The following is a 17,592-nucleotide window of genomic DNA, read 5'->3' on the forward strand; positions in this document are numbered from 1 at the left end:
AATGTCTATTTAGAAGCCACAGTATATACGCCGGAAAGAAGAAATGAAGGTGTAGAAGCATGTTAGACGTTTACGATTAGCATTTTTGAAAAAAAAAATGGCTGAAATCAAGCAATAAACCAAGGGGGAGAATGTAGGGTCATATTTTGTGGTTTATGCTTTGTAGTATTGGATTTAGTTTTGGGCTTTTGCATGTAAACCAAGATCTGTTGATCTCGGTGGGCTTTAGACTGTTTTGGACCTAGTTGGTAGCCTATATATAGAATATATGTTAACGATATTAGGGTTTTTCGTTCATGTATTGTTATTCTCACCCACGTAAGTTGTTAAGGGTTTAAGCACCCGACGTATAATATACGTGTGTTTTGAAGCTTGTTCATTGGTTTTACGTGTGTTCTTGTTTGTTACTTAGAATCAGCTTGGTGATTAGTTTCCGCCTAATCATTAAGTATCTTGATATCACATTAAAAGATCCGTCACAGGACTTACAGGACGGGTATTACCCGTCCTAAATATTTCGGGTTTCGGGTTTTCCCATCAAGTTCGGGTTTATTATCGTCTGTAATATAAATGTGGCAAATGAAACGTGCGGACTATGTTTACACATATTTTCAAACACGCATGGGAAAAACTAGCGTCAGGGCCGGCTCCGAAAAAGCAAAAAAAAACTTTTGGGCCGAAGGCGAAAATTTTTTTGGGTCTTAAGTAAAAGAAGTATTTTATTGGGTTTAAATAGTCTAATTTTTATATGGGCTTACTTGGTTATAATTTAGGTTGTGTAAAAAACTTTTATATAAAATAAAGATTAAGCATGTCTCAGATGAGGGTAGAACCCACAACCTAAATTAGACCAAGCAAGTGGTTATGTTTTTGTGTTTAAACATTAAATATACATATTTTTTTTAATAAAAATACATACAATTTTTTTTTAAAAAAAAAATCTTGAGCCCAGCAGATGGTTAGGCCTGTGGCTGTCGACCACCCAGCCACACCCATGGGCCAGCACTCACTAGCGTGCTCTAGGATGAATTTGAAGTATTTATAAAAAAAAAAAAACATATCAAAAACCATGGATTTCGCAACTGAAATGTCAAATAAATAATAATAAAAAGCAACATCATTCTATATTCTACAAAAAGTTTACTCAAGTAAAATCTACGACAATAGAGCCATCTAACTTACCCAGCATTTCTTCATAAATCATCACAAGAGACTATCAATAGTACGCGATCCATTGTCACATGTGACACACCCCCAAGCTGAAGGCGGAAACGCCGGGGCGTGCATAGATTAGGTATTAAATGTAAAAACTCATTAAAATAAACAAACATATTATTCAAACAAAACACAATCTAAATAGAAAACATGACATAGCAAATTATTCATTAAACTTCTAAGTCTGACTCATCCCCTATATGAAACTTTAAGAATCTTCATAACTTAATTTCCATCACCTGAAAAACATATGAAAGTGTCAACTAAAAATAGTTGGTGAGAACACAGGTTTTAAATATGTTGAAAACATTCCATGTGTTAAGTTACTTGTAGACTTTTGTGATTACAACCAAAACTTTGACACGTTTAGCGAGTCGTCTAATCCATGATTAGACTATTATGTTTAATGTTTAACGATCGTCGAATTCTGAACACACAGTCCTCTACCCGAGGCATGCGTGGGCGGACCGGGCCAATAGATCTATCATCATACTACCACAGGCTTAACAAGTTAATGGTTGCATATGCGATTAAGTATACACTTGTAATGATCACACATAACGAATATTATGAAATAAAGCTTGAATAAAATAGCATGTGAAACAAATTGATTATGCATGTTTTCCACCCCAAAGTATAAAACGTTTAAAACCATGTAAAAGGGGCTATGAACTCACCTTGCTTGATAACAAAATATTTTGTTACATGTTATAAAATATTAATCTAGGCATTTTGGTTCTAACGTGTCATATTAATGATTAAGCACAATTATGATGAAATGAACATATGATCATATAATTACGCATATAAAGATAATGTTATTCAATAAATGACACATAATTCAACACTAATAAATGTAAACGATGAAATTAATACGAGAACTTTATTAAATACGAGCACAAAAGACTAGCCTTTTTGCAAGAAAAATCCATAGATGTTACAACATGCAAATCCCATTAAACTGCAGAAAACTTAGTTTATTTTCATGGAACCACTTTCGAAAAGATCAAAAAAGTATATATAAATAACAAAATCATATTTGGGGATGGTACAAATGAGAACCCTTAAATAGTTATGATCTCAAATGTCCATTAAAATATGTTCAAGGTGTCAAAATAAGTGGTTCTTAATTACTTAATGGTTCTCATTTGAACTTCCCTTATCAGACTGGTTGGTCAACAGTCAGCATATGGTTTGTTAAGCTACTAATTCACTTACAGAAGAATCATGTCAGACGGGTGAAACAATCATGGGAGATCATATTTGACACGCGCAAGGTACAAGCCACACGCAGGAGCAATTGGACCATTAGCGGTCACATTCTTAGCTTCCAGGATGCGTTCAACTGAAAAGATATGCCCACATAAGCTCAAAGAGAAGTGAAACACTCAAAAAAAATGTATCAGATCAAACCATTTGACTTGGCCCGTGTAACCCGTTAGGGATCAGACATAGCCAAATCAACCCATTAATTAGTAACTAGATTGAACTGGCCTGTTTGACATCTTTTTGATTTGGCCCATTTGCCCGTTCCAAACCAACCCATTCAAAAGTAAATAAGTCGAATTGTCCCATTCAGCCCTTTTGTATTAACTACACTTTTTGACTTGGCCCATTTAACCCGTTAGAGTTCAGACCAAGCCAAAATCAATACATTAGTAAGTAAATAAGTCGAATTGGCCCGTTCAGCCTGTCTTAACAGCATTTTTTTTTACTTGGCCTGTTTAACCCGTTAGAGATCACAAAAGCCCAAATAAACCCATTGAAAAATAAATAAATAAATAAATAAATAAATAAATGGGTCAAATTGGCCCATTTGTTCTCTTTTTGCACTACATTTTCTTGACTTGGCCTGGTTAACCTGTTTCAAGATCACACAAAGCCCAAATCAACCCATTAATAAGTAATAGGTCGAAATGGCCCCTTAATCTCTTTTTTTACTACTTTTCTTAAATTAGCCTGTTTGACGTGTTTTGAGATTAAAGATAGCCTTTAGTAAGTAAACACGTCAAATTGGCCAGTTCATCCTCTCTTTTTACTATGTTTTCTTGACTTAGCCCATTTAACCCATTGGAGATCAAACACAGCTTAAATCAACCCATTAATGAGTAAATAGGTAGTAAAACTAAGCACATTAGCCACTATTTTAAATACATTTATTTGACTTGGCCCATCTAGTCAACATGGCCCGAATAAACCAATTAATAAGTAAATAGATCGAATTGACAAAAGACACTAAATACTTACCATCTGAAACTGTTAGATCTCCAGTGCCAACAGATTTTAAAGCACCAACAAGAAGTCTCACCTGTATTCAACAACTTATAAAGTTAATTAGTACATTTTAGCAGGAACTCAAATGCACTTAAAGCATAAGGCTAACCTGATGGTAAAGAAACGAGCGTGCACGCGCAGTAACCACAAGGCAACGATGCCTTCTCCTCATGCCAAACCCTAGACTCGCCTCCCCAAAGGCTTTATTTTGATTAGATTTACAAAATAAATCAACATTTAAATCTAGTGTCTCTCTCTCGATTGTTGATGGGAAATCTGGTGATGGTAAAACCTCAATAACATTAAGTTCGTCTAAGGTTCTAATTGGTGATTTTGCCTGCCAACCATCATAAATTAAATCAGCATACACCAGTGTCAAGTGGTTCATATAATAGGGTGCATGAAAGATCAAACCGAAAAAACCAATCCCAAACAAAAACAGACTGTTTGGTTTTATGTTTTTGTTACAACCGAACTCTCGGTGCAGTTATGGTGTTGATGTAATTAAACCGAAAAAACCACACCAAACCAGATTTATAGATCTTTATTATGAATTTTAAGTAACTTATAAGTATTTAATGAGTGTTTTGGCCCAAATTATGATACTCAATTAACTAACATTTAACAAAAAGATTTATGACCAAATTCATTATATTGGGTCAACTTTTTTCAGCCCAAAAACTTCAAGCCCAAATGGTAAAATCCGAAACTGAACGTTTTTCAAAAAATCAAACACCCAATTAAAATTAATGGATCGATTTGAGAGATTTGTATATTACATTAAAAATTACAGGCAGTGCCTTTACTGATAAATTAAATACCCCCCCCCCCCCCACCCAAATAAATAAATACAGCATGGTTTCAGTTTTGAAATTTTATGGACTCACTTTTAGCAGTAAGCTCAAAAACATAAATATGGAATAAAAGATCACAAAGAAGATATTTTTTTTTCTTTAATCAACTACATACGATCAAAATAAGCACAAGCTAGCATACTACTTTGGCATTCTTATACAGAAAAAAGAGAAAAATATAAAAAAAGCGTTATTAAGTATTTCATTTGAGAGAAGACAAGAACCTGACAACCAGAAGCTCGAAAAGAACTGAAATCATGAAGTCCCACAAGAACCTTGCAAGCTTCCTTTAAAAACAACATGAATCAGAAATCAAAAGAAGTTGCAATTAATTTCCAAATTAACATGAACAATGCATCTCATAGTTCACTAACAACATATTAAATATCAACCAACCTGCATTGCTTGAAGATCTAACTCCTCATGTACATGCCATGCCCTATCTTTCTCAAATGTTGATATATGTTCTGGACCTGATAGCAGCCGGTAGAAGTAACTGCATTAACATGCACACTAAGCATATTTAAACAATGACATCAATGTAAAATGAGCACAAAACTATTAATAACTTACTAAAAGAAAATGCAGACACAAATATATATGACTACACTACAGTGTTAAGTGTGACAAAAAAGGTTTACAGTGATACCTACGTTCTCTCTTGAGCTTTATATCTAGCATGAAAATCAGGCGCAACACATCGAACATCAGTAATCATAATATCACCTTCATTCTTCTGTCTCAAAAGAATTCAAGAAACATCTCAGGATTAATGTAAACACCTTAAAACCGATACTGCTCTTGAAGATGATAAAAGAGACTGATCTTATAAAATGATGCTGATATCAACATTCTGAACATGGTACTGATTTAGTGTTTTTTATATGCATGCCTTGTAGGCACATATTAAGAGAAACCTTTTTCTTAAAAATGGTTTTTATGATTATATATTTATTAAAAAAAATGGAGGTGAAAATCACAAGAGCATTTAAACCATACCTGTAAGAAATGGTTAACAGCTTTCTTGACCACAGAAGGTTCATGAGGTGGCAACTGCACATTAATGAAAAGATGGGATATGAATATTTATAAAGCACAGGTAATAAATATTAGTTGCCTGATGAAGTAAAAGAAAGTAACTATCTTGGTTTTAAAATGTATTATGCGCTGATGAGATCACATCAGGTGTCGCGACGTGCTGCGATCCCCTGATGCGAGGATCACGCACTCTAAGTTGCATAATGTGTGATGTGCTCGATGCAGTCTGATGCGTGCGTTTCCAAGTTAACGTGATGTCCTGCATAGATTACGTGTACCTTATGCATAGACCAGAGTTACCAAAGACGCTCCATGAGGTGCGAATTGCGTATTGGAACGGAGTGTGCCGAAGCACAATACGCTAGCGTACCGAACGCTCATGAAATCGCGTACCAATTCCGATGGTACGTCGACCCAATTCGGAAATTTAGCCGATCAATACGATAATGAAATCATGTTTCTGGTGATGTAAAATTCGGCAATCGGATCTACTTTTTAGCGTTCCGATCGATTTTTTAGTGTTCCCGATCGATTAGGATAATGGAATTATTTAATTAAATAAATATTATATAAATTGGAACCATTTAATTGGAAAATTAATATTATATAAATAATGGAATTATTTAATTATGGAATTATGTATAATATTATAACTTTATAATCTGTTATGGAATTATGGATACTGTTTTTGCATAATATGCTATGGAATTTTAGTTTTGGGTATGGCATTTGATATCTGTCATGAAATTAATGTTTTGGTAATTATGTATTTTGGTAATTTTTGTTTTAAATTGGGTACACCGTACCGGATACCGTGGTACACCGTACCGGTTCGTACCGAAATGAACCTACCTCCTTCCATACCAAATACATCACCTTGAGCGAATTGCATACCCGTACCGGAGCGAACCACGATTTAGGTAACTATGGCATAAACTACTTGTACACATAGAGTTAAAGACTAATTTTTGTTATGCATAACCTTCCTTGGTGGTAGTATAGCTTTTCTTTTTTAATTTATTTATTTTAACCTCTTATTTTAGTATTTAAAAGTTAACAAATTAGAGTATTATCTATAAATATTTTTTTTGGGTATTTTTTAATAACAAACGCCACACTGTTACGGACTGAAACCATTGCAAGGTATGGGACTTGTCCCACATCGGTTGTATGGGCAACTAATGTGGAGTTTATAAGCCAAATGGGTTCCCTCACCTATCAGACTAGTCTTTTGTGTTGAGTTATTCTGTTTGGCTTGTAACATTGGTATCAGAGCCAACCTCGGAGTTGTGGCCCGCGGTATGGTGGCCTGAGGGAAGTCAGCCGTGACCAACATGGCCGTGACCAACGAGGACTCGGAGTGGTGGCCCACGGAGTGAGCCAGCCGTGACCAACGTGGCTGTGACCAACGAGGATGTTGGTCCTTAAGGAGGGTGTATTGTTACGGACTGAAACCATTGCAAGTATGGGACTTGTCCCACATCGGTTGTATGGGCAACTAATGTGGGGTTTATAAGCCAAATGGGTTCCCTCACCTATCAGACTAGTCTTTTGGGTTGAGTTCTTCTGTTTGGCTTGTAACATTGGTATCAGAGCTATCGGTTCTCGGAGCTTGTTCCGCTGATTATGTCGATTCAGAATCGGGAAGTTGATTCCACACTGAAGGCTCATGACAAGGCAATTGTAGATCTAAGATCTATGATGGAAGCAATGATGAAGCAGCAAGTGGAATTGACTGCTGCGATTACAGCAATGACTTCGCAACAGACTACTCTGGACAACGCCTCATCGAGCAGAGTTAATCAATCGTTCGACGCGGAAAGGACGAATTTCAGATCTATGAGGCTCGGTAAGATCGATTTCCTTAGTTTCAATGGTACCGATGTTGAAGGATGGATCTATCATTGCGAGCACTTCTTCGCAATTGATGAAACACCTGAGAATCTGAAACTCCGTTATAGTGTAATCATTTGGATGGAGATGCATTACAGTGGCATCAGTCACACTTGAGATCGAGCGGTCGGACAGTGGCAGAGTACCCATGGCCAGAGTATGTCAGATCTGTAACTAGTAGGTTCTCAAACGCCATGTTTGAGGATGCTATGGAGAATTTAGCTTCACTTTACCAGGATGGTGAACTGGAAGATTACTGTACAAATTTTGATAGATTGCTCAACAAGGTAACAATTCCTGAAGAATATGCTGTTAGTTTGTTCATTAAAGGCTTAAAACCAGAGATTAAATGTTCGGTTAAGATGTTTAAGCCTAGGACCTTACACAAAGCATTCGGTTTAGCTAGAATTCAAAACATGAATATGATTGCTTTCTTTGATAAGCTTGGCAGTTTTGATTTTAAGAGCTGGTCAAATAAACCTAGCTATTCTAGTGGTAATAAGTGGAACGATTCTAAGGCATTGGGACCTAAGAATGCTAGCAAATTACCTCTGTTACCTGCTCCTTTGCCATTGAAAGCTATAGGTTCTGCTACACCTGCTTCCAGTAGCTCTAATAGTAACACTAGAAGGTTATCTAGTAAGGAGTTGGAACAGAAAAGAGAGAAGGCTGAATGCTTTTGGTGCACCGAGAAATTTGTACCAGGACATAGATGTAAGAAGAAACAGTTGTTTATAGTTGAGGTGGATGAGGATGGTAGTTACGAAGAGGAGGATTTTGGAGAGAATCAAGAGCCATTGATATCTTTGAATGCTATTATGGGCATTCCTTCGTTTGCCACAATGAGAGTGCAAGGATCAATGGGTACAACGCAGTTATACATCCTCATTGATTCTGGCTCTACTCACAACTTTATAGATGTTGATTTGGCAAAGAAATTGCAGTGTCAGATGCAAGAGGTTAAGGGTATGAAGGTGACTATTGCTGATGGTAAACAGTTGAGTTGCAACCAGAAATGTCCCGATTTTCAATGGAGCATGCAAGGTAAGTGGTATACAGCTGAGGTATTACTCATTCCCTTGACAAACTATGATATGATTCTGGGAATTCAATGGTTGCTATTGCTCAATGATATATTGTGGAATTTTAATGAAATGACTATGAAATTTAGTATCAATGGGCAAGTTTATGAGATTAAGGGATTAGAAAATAATAAATTTTCACTGTGCACTGCTGAAGTTATGGGAAAAATGTTGCACAAGCGTGCACAATTGTCCTCAACACAATTATTCAGTATGCAGTTAATTCATGATCCTGATGAACATTTTGTCCCTAGCTCTAAGATACTTCAAACAGATCAGTTACAGGTGTTTGATTATCTTCTTAAGAAGTATGAAGATGTGTTTGCATTACCTGTTTCATTGCCACCTTCTAGGTCATTTGATCATAAGATTCCCTTGAAAGAGGGGAATCATAGTCTATTTTGTCAAAGGCCTTACCGCTACCCCACATTACAAAAAGATATAATAGAAAAAATGACGATGGAATTGAAAGAGGCAGGAGTGATTAGGGATAGTTGCAGTGAGCTTGCGGCCCCTGTGGTCCTTGTTAAGAAAAAAGATGGTCAATGGCGCATGTGTTGACTATAGGAGATTGAATGAGGCGACTGTTGAGGATAAGTTTCCAATACCTTTAATAGAGGAGCTTTTAGATGAGTTGGGTGATTCCTCTATTTTCTCTAAGTTGGATTTGAGATCCGGTTATCACCAAGTGAGGATGTGTGAAGATGATATTCATAAAACAGCATTCCGAACACATGAGGGCCATTATGAATTTTTAGTAATGCCTTTTGGTCTTATGAATGCCCCTGCCACCTTCCAAGCCCTGATGAATCATGTGTTCGAACCACTTTTAAGGAAATGTGTTTTAGTGTTCTTTGATGACATCCTTGTTTATAGCAAGGATGTGGAACAACATAAGAAGGATCTTGAGCAAGTTTTGAAATTGTTAAGAGACAATCAGTTGTTTGCTAAGAGTTCTAAATGTACGTTTGGGGGCCAAGCAGTTGAATATTTGGGGCACATAATTTCCGGTGCAGGGGTAAGTACAGATCCAAAGAAGATTGATGCTGCTGTGAATTGGCCTCCACCTCTAAATCTGAAACAAGTCAGGGGTTTTTTGGGCCTGGCTGGGTATTATAGAAGGTTCATAAAAGCCTTTGGAACCATAGCTAGACCACTCACCGATCTGCTTAAGAAGGATGCTTTCAAGTGGAGTGAGTTAGCATAACAAGCATTTGATAGTTTGAAGTTGGCTCTATCTACAGCACCTGTACTTGGTCTTCCAAATTTTGACAAAACTTTTGTCATCGAGACTAATGCTTCTGCTAAAGGTATCGAAGCTGTTCTCATGCAAGATTCACATCCTTTGGCCTACATAAGTAACACACTTTCACCTAAGCAACAAACCTTATCAATTTACGAAAAGGAATTGTTAGCTATTCTTTTTGCTGTGAAACAATGGCATTATTACCTCATTGCAGGTCGTTTTATTATTAAAACGGATCAGCAGAGCTTGAAGTATCTTATGGATCAGAAGATCACCGCACCCTTACAACACATTTTTGGTTGGCCAAACTAATGTGTTATGACTATAAAATTTTATACAAACAGGGTAAGGAGAACTTAGTAGCTGATGCCTTGTCTAGAGTGCAAGGGTCAACTCTATTCAACATCACTATTTCTACCTTGGAGCCTTTGTTATTACAAAAGTTGCAAGATAGCTTAGTGAGTGATATTGATATGCAAGCTATTGTTGATAAGCTTGCAAGGGGTGAACATGTTAAACATTTCACTTGGGATGGCCACTTGCTTAAAAGGAAGTCTAAATTGGTGGTGGGAAATCAGGAAGCTTTAAGGGTGGAAATAGTTCTGTTGTTTCATGAATCTGCTTTGGGAGGTCACTCAGGGTTGTTACAACCATTAACTATTCCTAAGTGGGTATTCTCTGATATCTCCATGGATTTTGTGGGTGGTTTACCAAAGTCACAAGGCAAGGACACTATATTTGTAGTGGTGGATCGGTTGACTAAGTACTGTCATTTGGCTGCCTTGAGTCATCCTTATTCTGCCAAGGATGTAGCTCAACTCTTCCTAGACACTGTGTATAAACTACATGGTTGTCCAGTGAGTATAGTTTCGGATAAAGATCCTATTTTTGTCAGCGGGTTCTGGAAGGAATTTATGGCTTTATAAGGAGTTGGTGTTGTTTTGTCTACTGCCTTCCACCCTCAAACAAACGGGCAAACTGAAATAGTTAATCGTTGTATTGAAGGGTATCTTCGGTGTATGGTGGTGGATAGGCCAAGTATTTGGGCCAGATTGTTGGCATTGGCAGAATGGTGGTATAATACCTTCTTTCACTCTTCCTTAAAGATGACACCATTTCAGGCCTTGTATGGGTATCCACCCCCCTTACATGTTCCTTATGTTCCAAAAGATTCATTGGTGGCATCTGTTGATGATCTTATGAGTGATTGTGAAGAAACTATCAAGCTGTTGCGAGCTACTTTGTTAAAAGCTCAAAACCGCATGAAGCAGCAAGCTGATAAACATAGAAGTGAGAGGGAATTTGTGATTGGTTCTTGGGCCTATTTGAAGTTACAGCCATATATGCAGAGCACTGGTCGTTTGCATAAGCATTCCAAGCTCACTCCCAAATACTTTGGGCCCTATTTGATTCTTGAAAAGATTGGGAAGGTTGCTTATAAACTGGATTTGCCTTCTGATGTGAAGATCCATCCTGTTTTCCACGTGTCTCTTCTTAAACAGGCTGTTGGGCCTCCCACCACTGTGGTTCCGGTTCCTGCTGATTCCCGGTTCCATTTGTTACCTGAAGCGATCATTGATCGAAGGATGTTGCAGTGTGGTCATCGGGCTACTCTAAGTGTGTTGGTTAAATGGCAGGGTAAAGATATGGATGATGCTACTTGGGAATTTATAGATGACTTGCAGTTGAGGTTCCCAGATTTTACTCCTTGAGGTAAGTCGTGCTTAAGGAGGGAGTATTGATGTGTAATAGTTGAGTACTAAAAGAATAAGGACTAGTTTGGTATTAGTCAATAGTTAGAGGGTCAATTGTGTACTTGTCTTGTTTGGTTGTTATATTCTGTTCCAGTCTGTAATTCACGTGTTATCCAATTGAATAGAAAATTTCCTCTTCTCCCCTAGCTTCTTCTCTTTCTACTCGTTTGGATCGTATCAAGTTGGCCCTTAAGGAGGGTGTGTTGTTATGGACTGAAACCATTGCAAGGTATGGGACTTGTCCCACATCGGTTGTATGGGCAACTAATGTGTGGTTTATAAGCCAAATGGGTTCCCTCACCTATCAGACTAGTCTTTTGGGTTGAGTTCTTCTGTTTGGCTTGTAACACACACGTACATCATGCTTGTTCATCGCGCATCAGCTCTTTGGCTCAATATGCATCGGAGCGCACGCGCATATTAAAACCAAGGTAGCCATTACCCAAATGAGCGGTTCAAAAAAGGTAAGACTTGATTACAAAGCATGTGAGATGATGTGAGAGACATATGGTTTGACTTCAAAGACGACTATCATTGCATACATCGCTTATTCGCTTACTATGAGCAACCATTTAATAAATTTTCATTCACGCTGTCTTTACTGAACCTCGAAAGGTTATATAGACAAGCACAGAAATAGATACTGATGTCAAAAAATGAACCAAGCTAACTACAGTCAAATTTCATCACTCTTTGCTAGGCAAGAAAACCCTAGCATAGTCACACTACCATATTCAACAATATATCCTACCCTGATAACATTAAAATATGTCAGATGCACAGAAAAAAATCCAACTTTATATGCAACTTACCACTTCACCAGGTTTCCTTTTGCTTATTCGTTCTACATCTACATGACAAAAATTTGATAAAGCATGTACTCCTGCATCCTGCATAACTTGAAATATCAGACCAAAATGAAGAAGCAGTGTTGTAGAACTGGCTAGGTAACTTATAAAGCGGATTTGATTAATAAGGTATAATTTTGTTAAATACTTCAAAGATGTTGACAGAAAGTTGAAAGATTCGGGCAGATTTGGGCTGCCTTTGACCGGCTACTTATTACCGAGTGCGGTTAGCCGATTAACGACTGATCAGTGACTAATACAGAATTTTACAACACAGTGAAGAAGATATATAAACCAGATGAATCTAAATTACAGTCCGACTCGAGCAGAATATCGAAACCGGCTGCCCAATGAACTTGTGAAACGCGCTCTAAGTCATTGATAACAATAATAATTATTAACAACTCATATTAATCTCAACGAAATAATAATAATAATAATAATAATAATAATAATAATAATAATGATAATAAACATAAAGCTAAAAAGAAGTGAATTAATTAATTACCTGAAGAGCACCTACAACGGTCCGGCAATTAGCGGCTTGTTGTTGAGCACCAGAGAATCGAGTTCCAATGGCTACGCGCCAAGGTTGGGAATCCTAATATCCCATATGGCTACGCGCCAAGGTTGGGAATCCTCCTAATATCCCATATGGCTACGCGCCAAGGTTGGGAATCCTTCTAATATCCCATATGGCTACGCGCCAAACTTCAAGGTTGGGAATCCTCATAATATCCCATATGGCTACGCGCCAAACTTCAAGGTTGGGAATCCTCCTAATATCCCATATGGCTACGCGCAAAGGTTGGGAATCCTCCTAATATCCCATATGGCTACGCGCCAAGGTTGGGAATCCTCCTAATATCCCATATGGCTACGCGCCAAACTTCAAGGTTGGGAATCCTCATAATATCCCATATGGCTACGCGCCAAACTTCAAGGTTTTGGAATCCTCATAATATCCCATATGGCTACGCGCCAAACTTAAGGGTTGGGAATCCTCATACCATATGCTCACGCATCACATATGCTCACGCCTATTACACATGCTTACGAATCACATGCTCACACATGTCACAGTCTACACGCACGCGCACGCAACATCTGCGCGTGGCGCATAACACAAAACCAAAGTCTACGCGCACGCGCATGCAACATCTGCACGTGGCGCGGGACATAAAGTAGCTCGTAAGTCGCCTCACGCGCAGGCTTTATTATTCACACAGCTCATAAGACGCCTCGCGCGCAAGCTGTTGTTATTCTTACAGCCCGTAAGTCGCCTCACGCGCAGGCTTTATTATTCACACAGCTCATAAGACGCCTCGCGCGCAAGCTGTTATTATTCTTACAGCCCGTAAGTCGCCTCACGCGCAGGCTTTTATTATTCACACAGCTCATAAGACGCCTCGCGCGCAAGCTGTTATTATTCTTACAGCCCGTAAGTCGCCTCACGCGCAGGCTTTATTATTCACACAGCTCATAAGACGCCTCGCGCGCAAGCTGTTGTTATTCTTACAGCCCGTAAGTCGCCTCACGCGCAGGCTTTTTTTTCACACAGCTCAATTATTATTCTCAAAGCTCATAAGACGCCTCTCGCGCGCAAGCTTTATTACTTTCACAGCTCGTAAGTCGCTTCACGCGCCAGCTTAATTATTATTCTCAAAGCTCATAAGACGCCTCTCGCGCGCAAGCTTTATTACTTTCACAGCTCGTAAGTCGCCTCACGCGCCAGCTCAATTATTATTCTCAAAGCTCATAAGACGCCTCTCGCGCGCAAGCTTTATTACTTTCACAGCTCGTAAGTCGCCTCACGCGCCAGCTCAATTATTATTCTCAAAGCTCATAAGACGCCTCTCGCGCGCAGGCTTTATTATTCTTAGCTCGTAAGACGCCTCACGCGCAGGCTTTATTATGCTATAGCTCGTAAAACGCCTCACGCGCAGGCTTTACTATGCTATAGCTCGTAAGACGCCTCACGCGCAGGCTTTACTATGCTACAGCTCGTAAGACGCCTCACGCGCAGGCTTTACTATGCTACAGCTCGTAAGACGCCTCTCGCGCGCAGGCTTTATTATTCTTAGCTCGTAAGACGCCTCACGCGCAGGCTTTATTATGCTACAGCTCGTAAGACGCCCCTCGCGCGCAGGCTTTATTATTCACAGCTCGTAAGTCGCTTCACGCGCCAGCTCAATTATTATTCTCAAAGCTCATAAGACGCCTCTCGCGCGCAAGCTTTATTACTTTCACAGCTCGTAAGTCGCCTCAAGCGCCAGCTCAATTATTATTCTCAAAGCTCATAAGACGCCTCTCGCGCGCAAGCTTTATTACTTTCACAGCTCGTAAGTCGCCTCACGCGCCAGCTCAATTATTATTTTCAAAGCTCATAAGACGCCTCTCGCGCGCAGGCTTTATTATTCTTAGCTCGTAAGACGCCTCACGCGCAGGCTTTATTATGCTATAGCTCGTAAGACGCCTCACGCGCAGGCTTTACTATGCTACAGCTCGTAAGACGCCTCTCGCGCGCAGGCTTTATTATTCTTAGCTCGTAAGACGCCTCACGCGCAGGCTTTATTATGCTACAGCTCGTAAGACGCCCCTCGCGCGCAGGCTTTATTATTCTCAGCTCGTAAGTCGCCCCGCGCGCCAGCTTAATTATTATTCTCAAAGCTCATAAGACGCCTCTCGCGCGCAGGCTTTATTATTCTTAGCTCGTAAGTCGCCTCTCGCGCGCAGGCATTATTATTCTCAAAGCTCATAAGACGCCTCTCGCGCGCAGGCTTTATTATTCTTAGCTCGTAAGACGCCTCACGCGCAGGCTTTACTATGCTACAGCTCGTAAGACGCCTCTCGCGCACAGGCTTTATTATTCTTAGCTCGTAAGACGCCTCACGCGCAGGTTTTATTATGCTACAGCTCGTAAGACGCCCCTCGCGCGCAGGCTTTATTATTCTCAGCTCGTAAGTCGCCCCGCGCGCCAGCTTAATTATTATTCTCAAAGCTCATAAGACGCCTCTCGCGCGCAGGCTTTATTATTCTTAGCTCGTAAGACGCCTCACGCGCAGGCTTTATTATGCTACAGCTCGTAAGACGCCTCTCGCGCGCAGGCTTTATTATTCTCAGCTCGTAAGACGCCCCTCGCGCGCAGGCTTTATTATTCTCAGCTCGTAAGTCGCCCCGCGCGCCAGCTTAATTATTATTCTCAAAGCTCATAAGACGCCTCTCGCGCGCGGGCTTTACTATTCTCATAGCTCGTAAGGCGCCTCACGTGCAGGCTATATCATTCTCAGCTCGTAAGACGCCACTCGCGCGCAGGCATTATTATTCTCATAGCTCGCAAGTCGCCTCTCGCGCAGGCTCTCTTATTACATCTCGTAAGCCGCCTCACGCGCAGGCTTCATTATTTTTACAGCTTGTCACCATCATGGGGAAAACCTCCCAAAACTCAGACAATAAAGACAAGGCCAAAGAAAAGGGAAAAAACCGCCTCACACCTTATAAAGTCCAGCGCTCCACCTAGACGCTTGCGCGCCCAGGAGCAACACTGGACTTGGGGGGCTTGTAGGGGTATGGTACTAAAACCCGGTTCTACGACCCTAAATCTATTATGTTTGGCTTATTTTATTACATGGACTAATACAATGTTATTGGGCTGAGGGGGTTTTGTGGAGGTAACCCTAATTGGGCTAGGCCCATTAGGGTACCATGATGGTGGCCATGAGACTCTCTATATAAGGAGATCTCCACCTCCTTATTAGAGGTCATGCTCAATAAGAGCCACCACCACCTTTTTGTGTCTGTGAACAAGAAATCCTCAAGATATCTTAGCAGTCACCTCCACACCCCCGAAACCATTGCAGGTCTCAACACTGCAGGTCACCGGCGCTGCCGCAGAAGAAGAAGATTAAGACGTGGTTCGTTCATCTCGAAAATCCGTGGAAACATCGTCATAGATCAGGTAAGATTCATTTCGTGCTTCGACAGTACTCAATTGCAATAAAGTACCTCTGAATAGGGTTTTGAACCATTGTTTCATGTTCTTCGTCGGTGTATTTGAGGATCTTGAATGGACGTTGAGGGAGGCTTTCCGGCGAGTTGTTAGGCGGTGGTTGATCGTCGCCGGTCATTGTTTAACATTCGCCAGGGTTTTATCTTTTCAAGGGTTTTAGAAATGTTTTAAGGGAGTGTTTGGTATATACACATTAATAGCTATGTTTTCGGAGAAATGAACCGAACATTCGGTCAACTGTTTATGGATTTTAGGCGAGAAGTTTTTTATGTTTATTTATTTAATAAACAAACCAATTTGAGCAAAAAGATTGTGTTGGTATAATTAAATGAACGAGCATGAACACATGTTTCGTCCGTTTATTTATATTCGTGAACATTTGTTAATTTATGTTCGTTTATGTTTGTTTATATACTAAAAATATAATTAAATATTATTTGGATGATTTATCTACTTAATGGTTTTATATTAGTTCATTTGTGTTTATTTAAGTGTGTTCATTTATGTTCATGAACTATTCGTTTAGACCTTAAACAAACGAATATTAATAAACACGAGCATGTTAACTTTTTAAAAGAACAAACATGAACACAAATAAATGTTTAATTAATTGCTTGTATTTGTGTTCATTTAAAGTTAAATGAATGAAAAAATGGGTGGAAAATTTACTCTAAAAAAATTAAGTAAATTATTCGTGATATTACAATTTCAACTAAACTTTGGCTTTGAATGTTGTAAGTCTTGCGTTAAATTTTGTTTCTCTTTTCTTTCTTTCTCTATAATGTGACAGGTGTGTTTTAGCTTTCCACGTATCTCCTTTGTTCTCCTCTTCTGCTTCCACTTAATAGCCACTCTCTCTCTCTCTCTCTCTCCAAACTTTTATTCGGTCACCGCTCATCTGTCTCTTGGAGAAACCCTCCACCTCAATGTTGCTTTTCCACTGTCTTCACTACGCTCTGTCTTCCTTGCCATCGTCACTGTTGCCGGGTTCGATTTCCGGACTCTTGGTGACGGTGGTGTGGTGGCGATGGTTACCGCGGTGGGTACAACATCGGTGTTGTGGCAGACTTTGGCCATGGTGGTTGTTTATGTATTGTATATACAATTACAAAGATATGTGTGCTTTCACTTCTCTTTTTGATTTGCAAATGAAATCCTTTGGCCACCATCCTACCCGCGACAGTTGTTTCATTGTCTTTCGCCAAGGAACTACCATTTCAGGTCGTCTAGAAGGCGACTTGAGTTGATTGACCTAATTTTATTGTTTCTTTTGTAGAGCAGGTACATTTCAGAAAAGCAATGATGCCAAATTGAATCGAAAGTTTCTGGATTGACCTGATTTTGAACTTATCTTACGGTTATTAAAAGTTACGGCTGAA

At 39.4% G+C, this 17,592-nt stretch overlaps 1 protein-coding gene across 1 annotated transcript; it reads right to left on the bottom strand.

Moving 5' to 3' along the window:
- Nucleotides 1-2,348: 2,348 nt before the first annotated feature.
- Nucleotides 2,349-16,331, bottom strand: LOC143589258 (uncharacterized). Its single transcript, XM_077070081.1, has 12 exons — nt 16,187-16,331; nt 12,713-12,783; nt 12,518-12,574; nt 12,169-12,246; nt 5,343-5,396; nt 4,997-5,079; nt 4,740-4,839; nt 4,568-4,630; nt 3,599-3,826; nt 3,463-3,523; nt 2,430-2,560; nt 2,349-2,382 (listed from the first exon to the last, which is right to left on the bottom strand). Exons 1-11 carry the CDS (start codon nt 16,329-16,331, stop codon nt 2,463-2,465), a joined length of 1,038 nt encoding a protein of 345 aa, XP_076926196.1. The 3' UTR covers nt 2,349-2,382; nt 2,430-2,462.
- Nucleotides 16,332-17,592: the final 1,261 nt, after the last annotated feature.

The sequence above is a fragment of the Bidens hawaiensis genome, unplaced genomic scaffold (assembly GCF_021521415.1).
Source record: "Bidens hawaiensis isolate Kalapana, Puna unplaced genomic scaffold, B.hawaiensis_p1.1 tig00037287_1, whole genome shotgun sequence".
NCBI lineage: Eukaryota > Viridiplantae > Streptophyta > Magnoliopsida > Asterales > Asteraceae > Bidens > Bidens hawaiensis.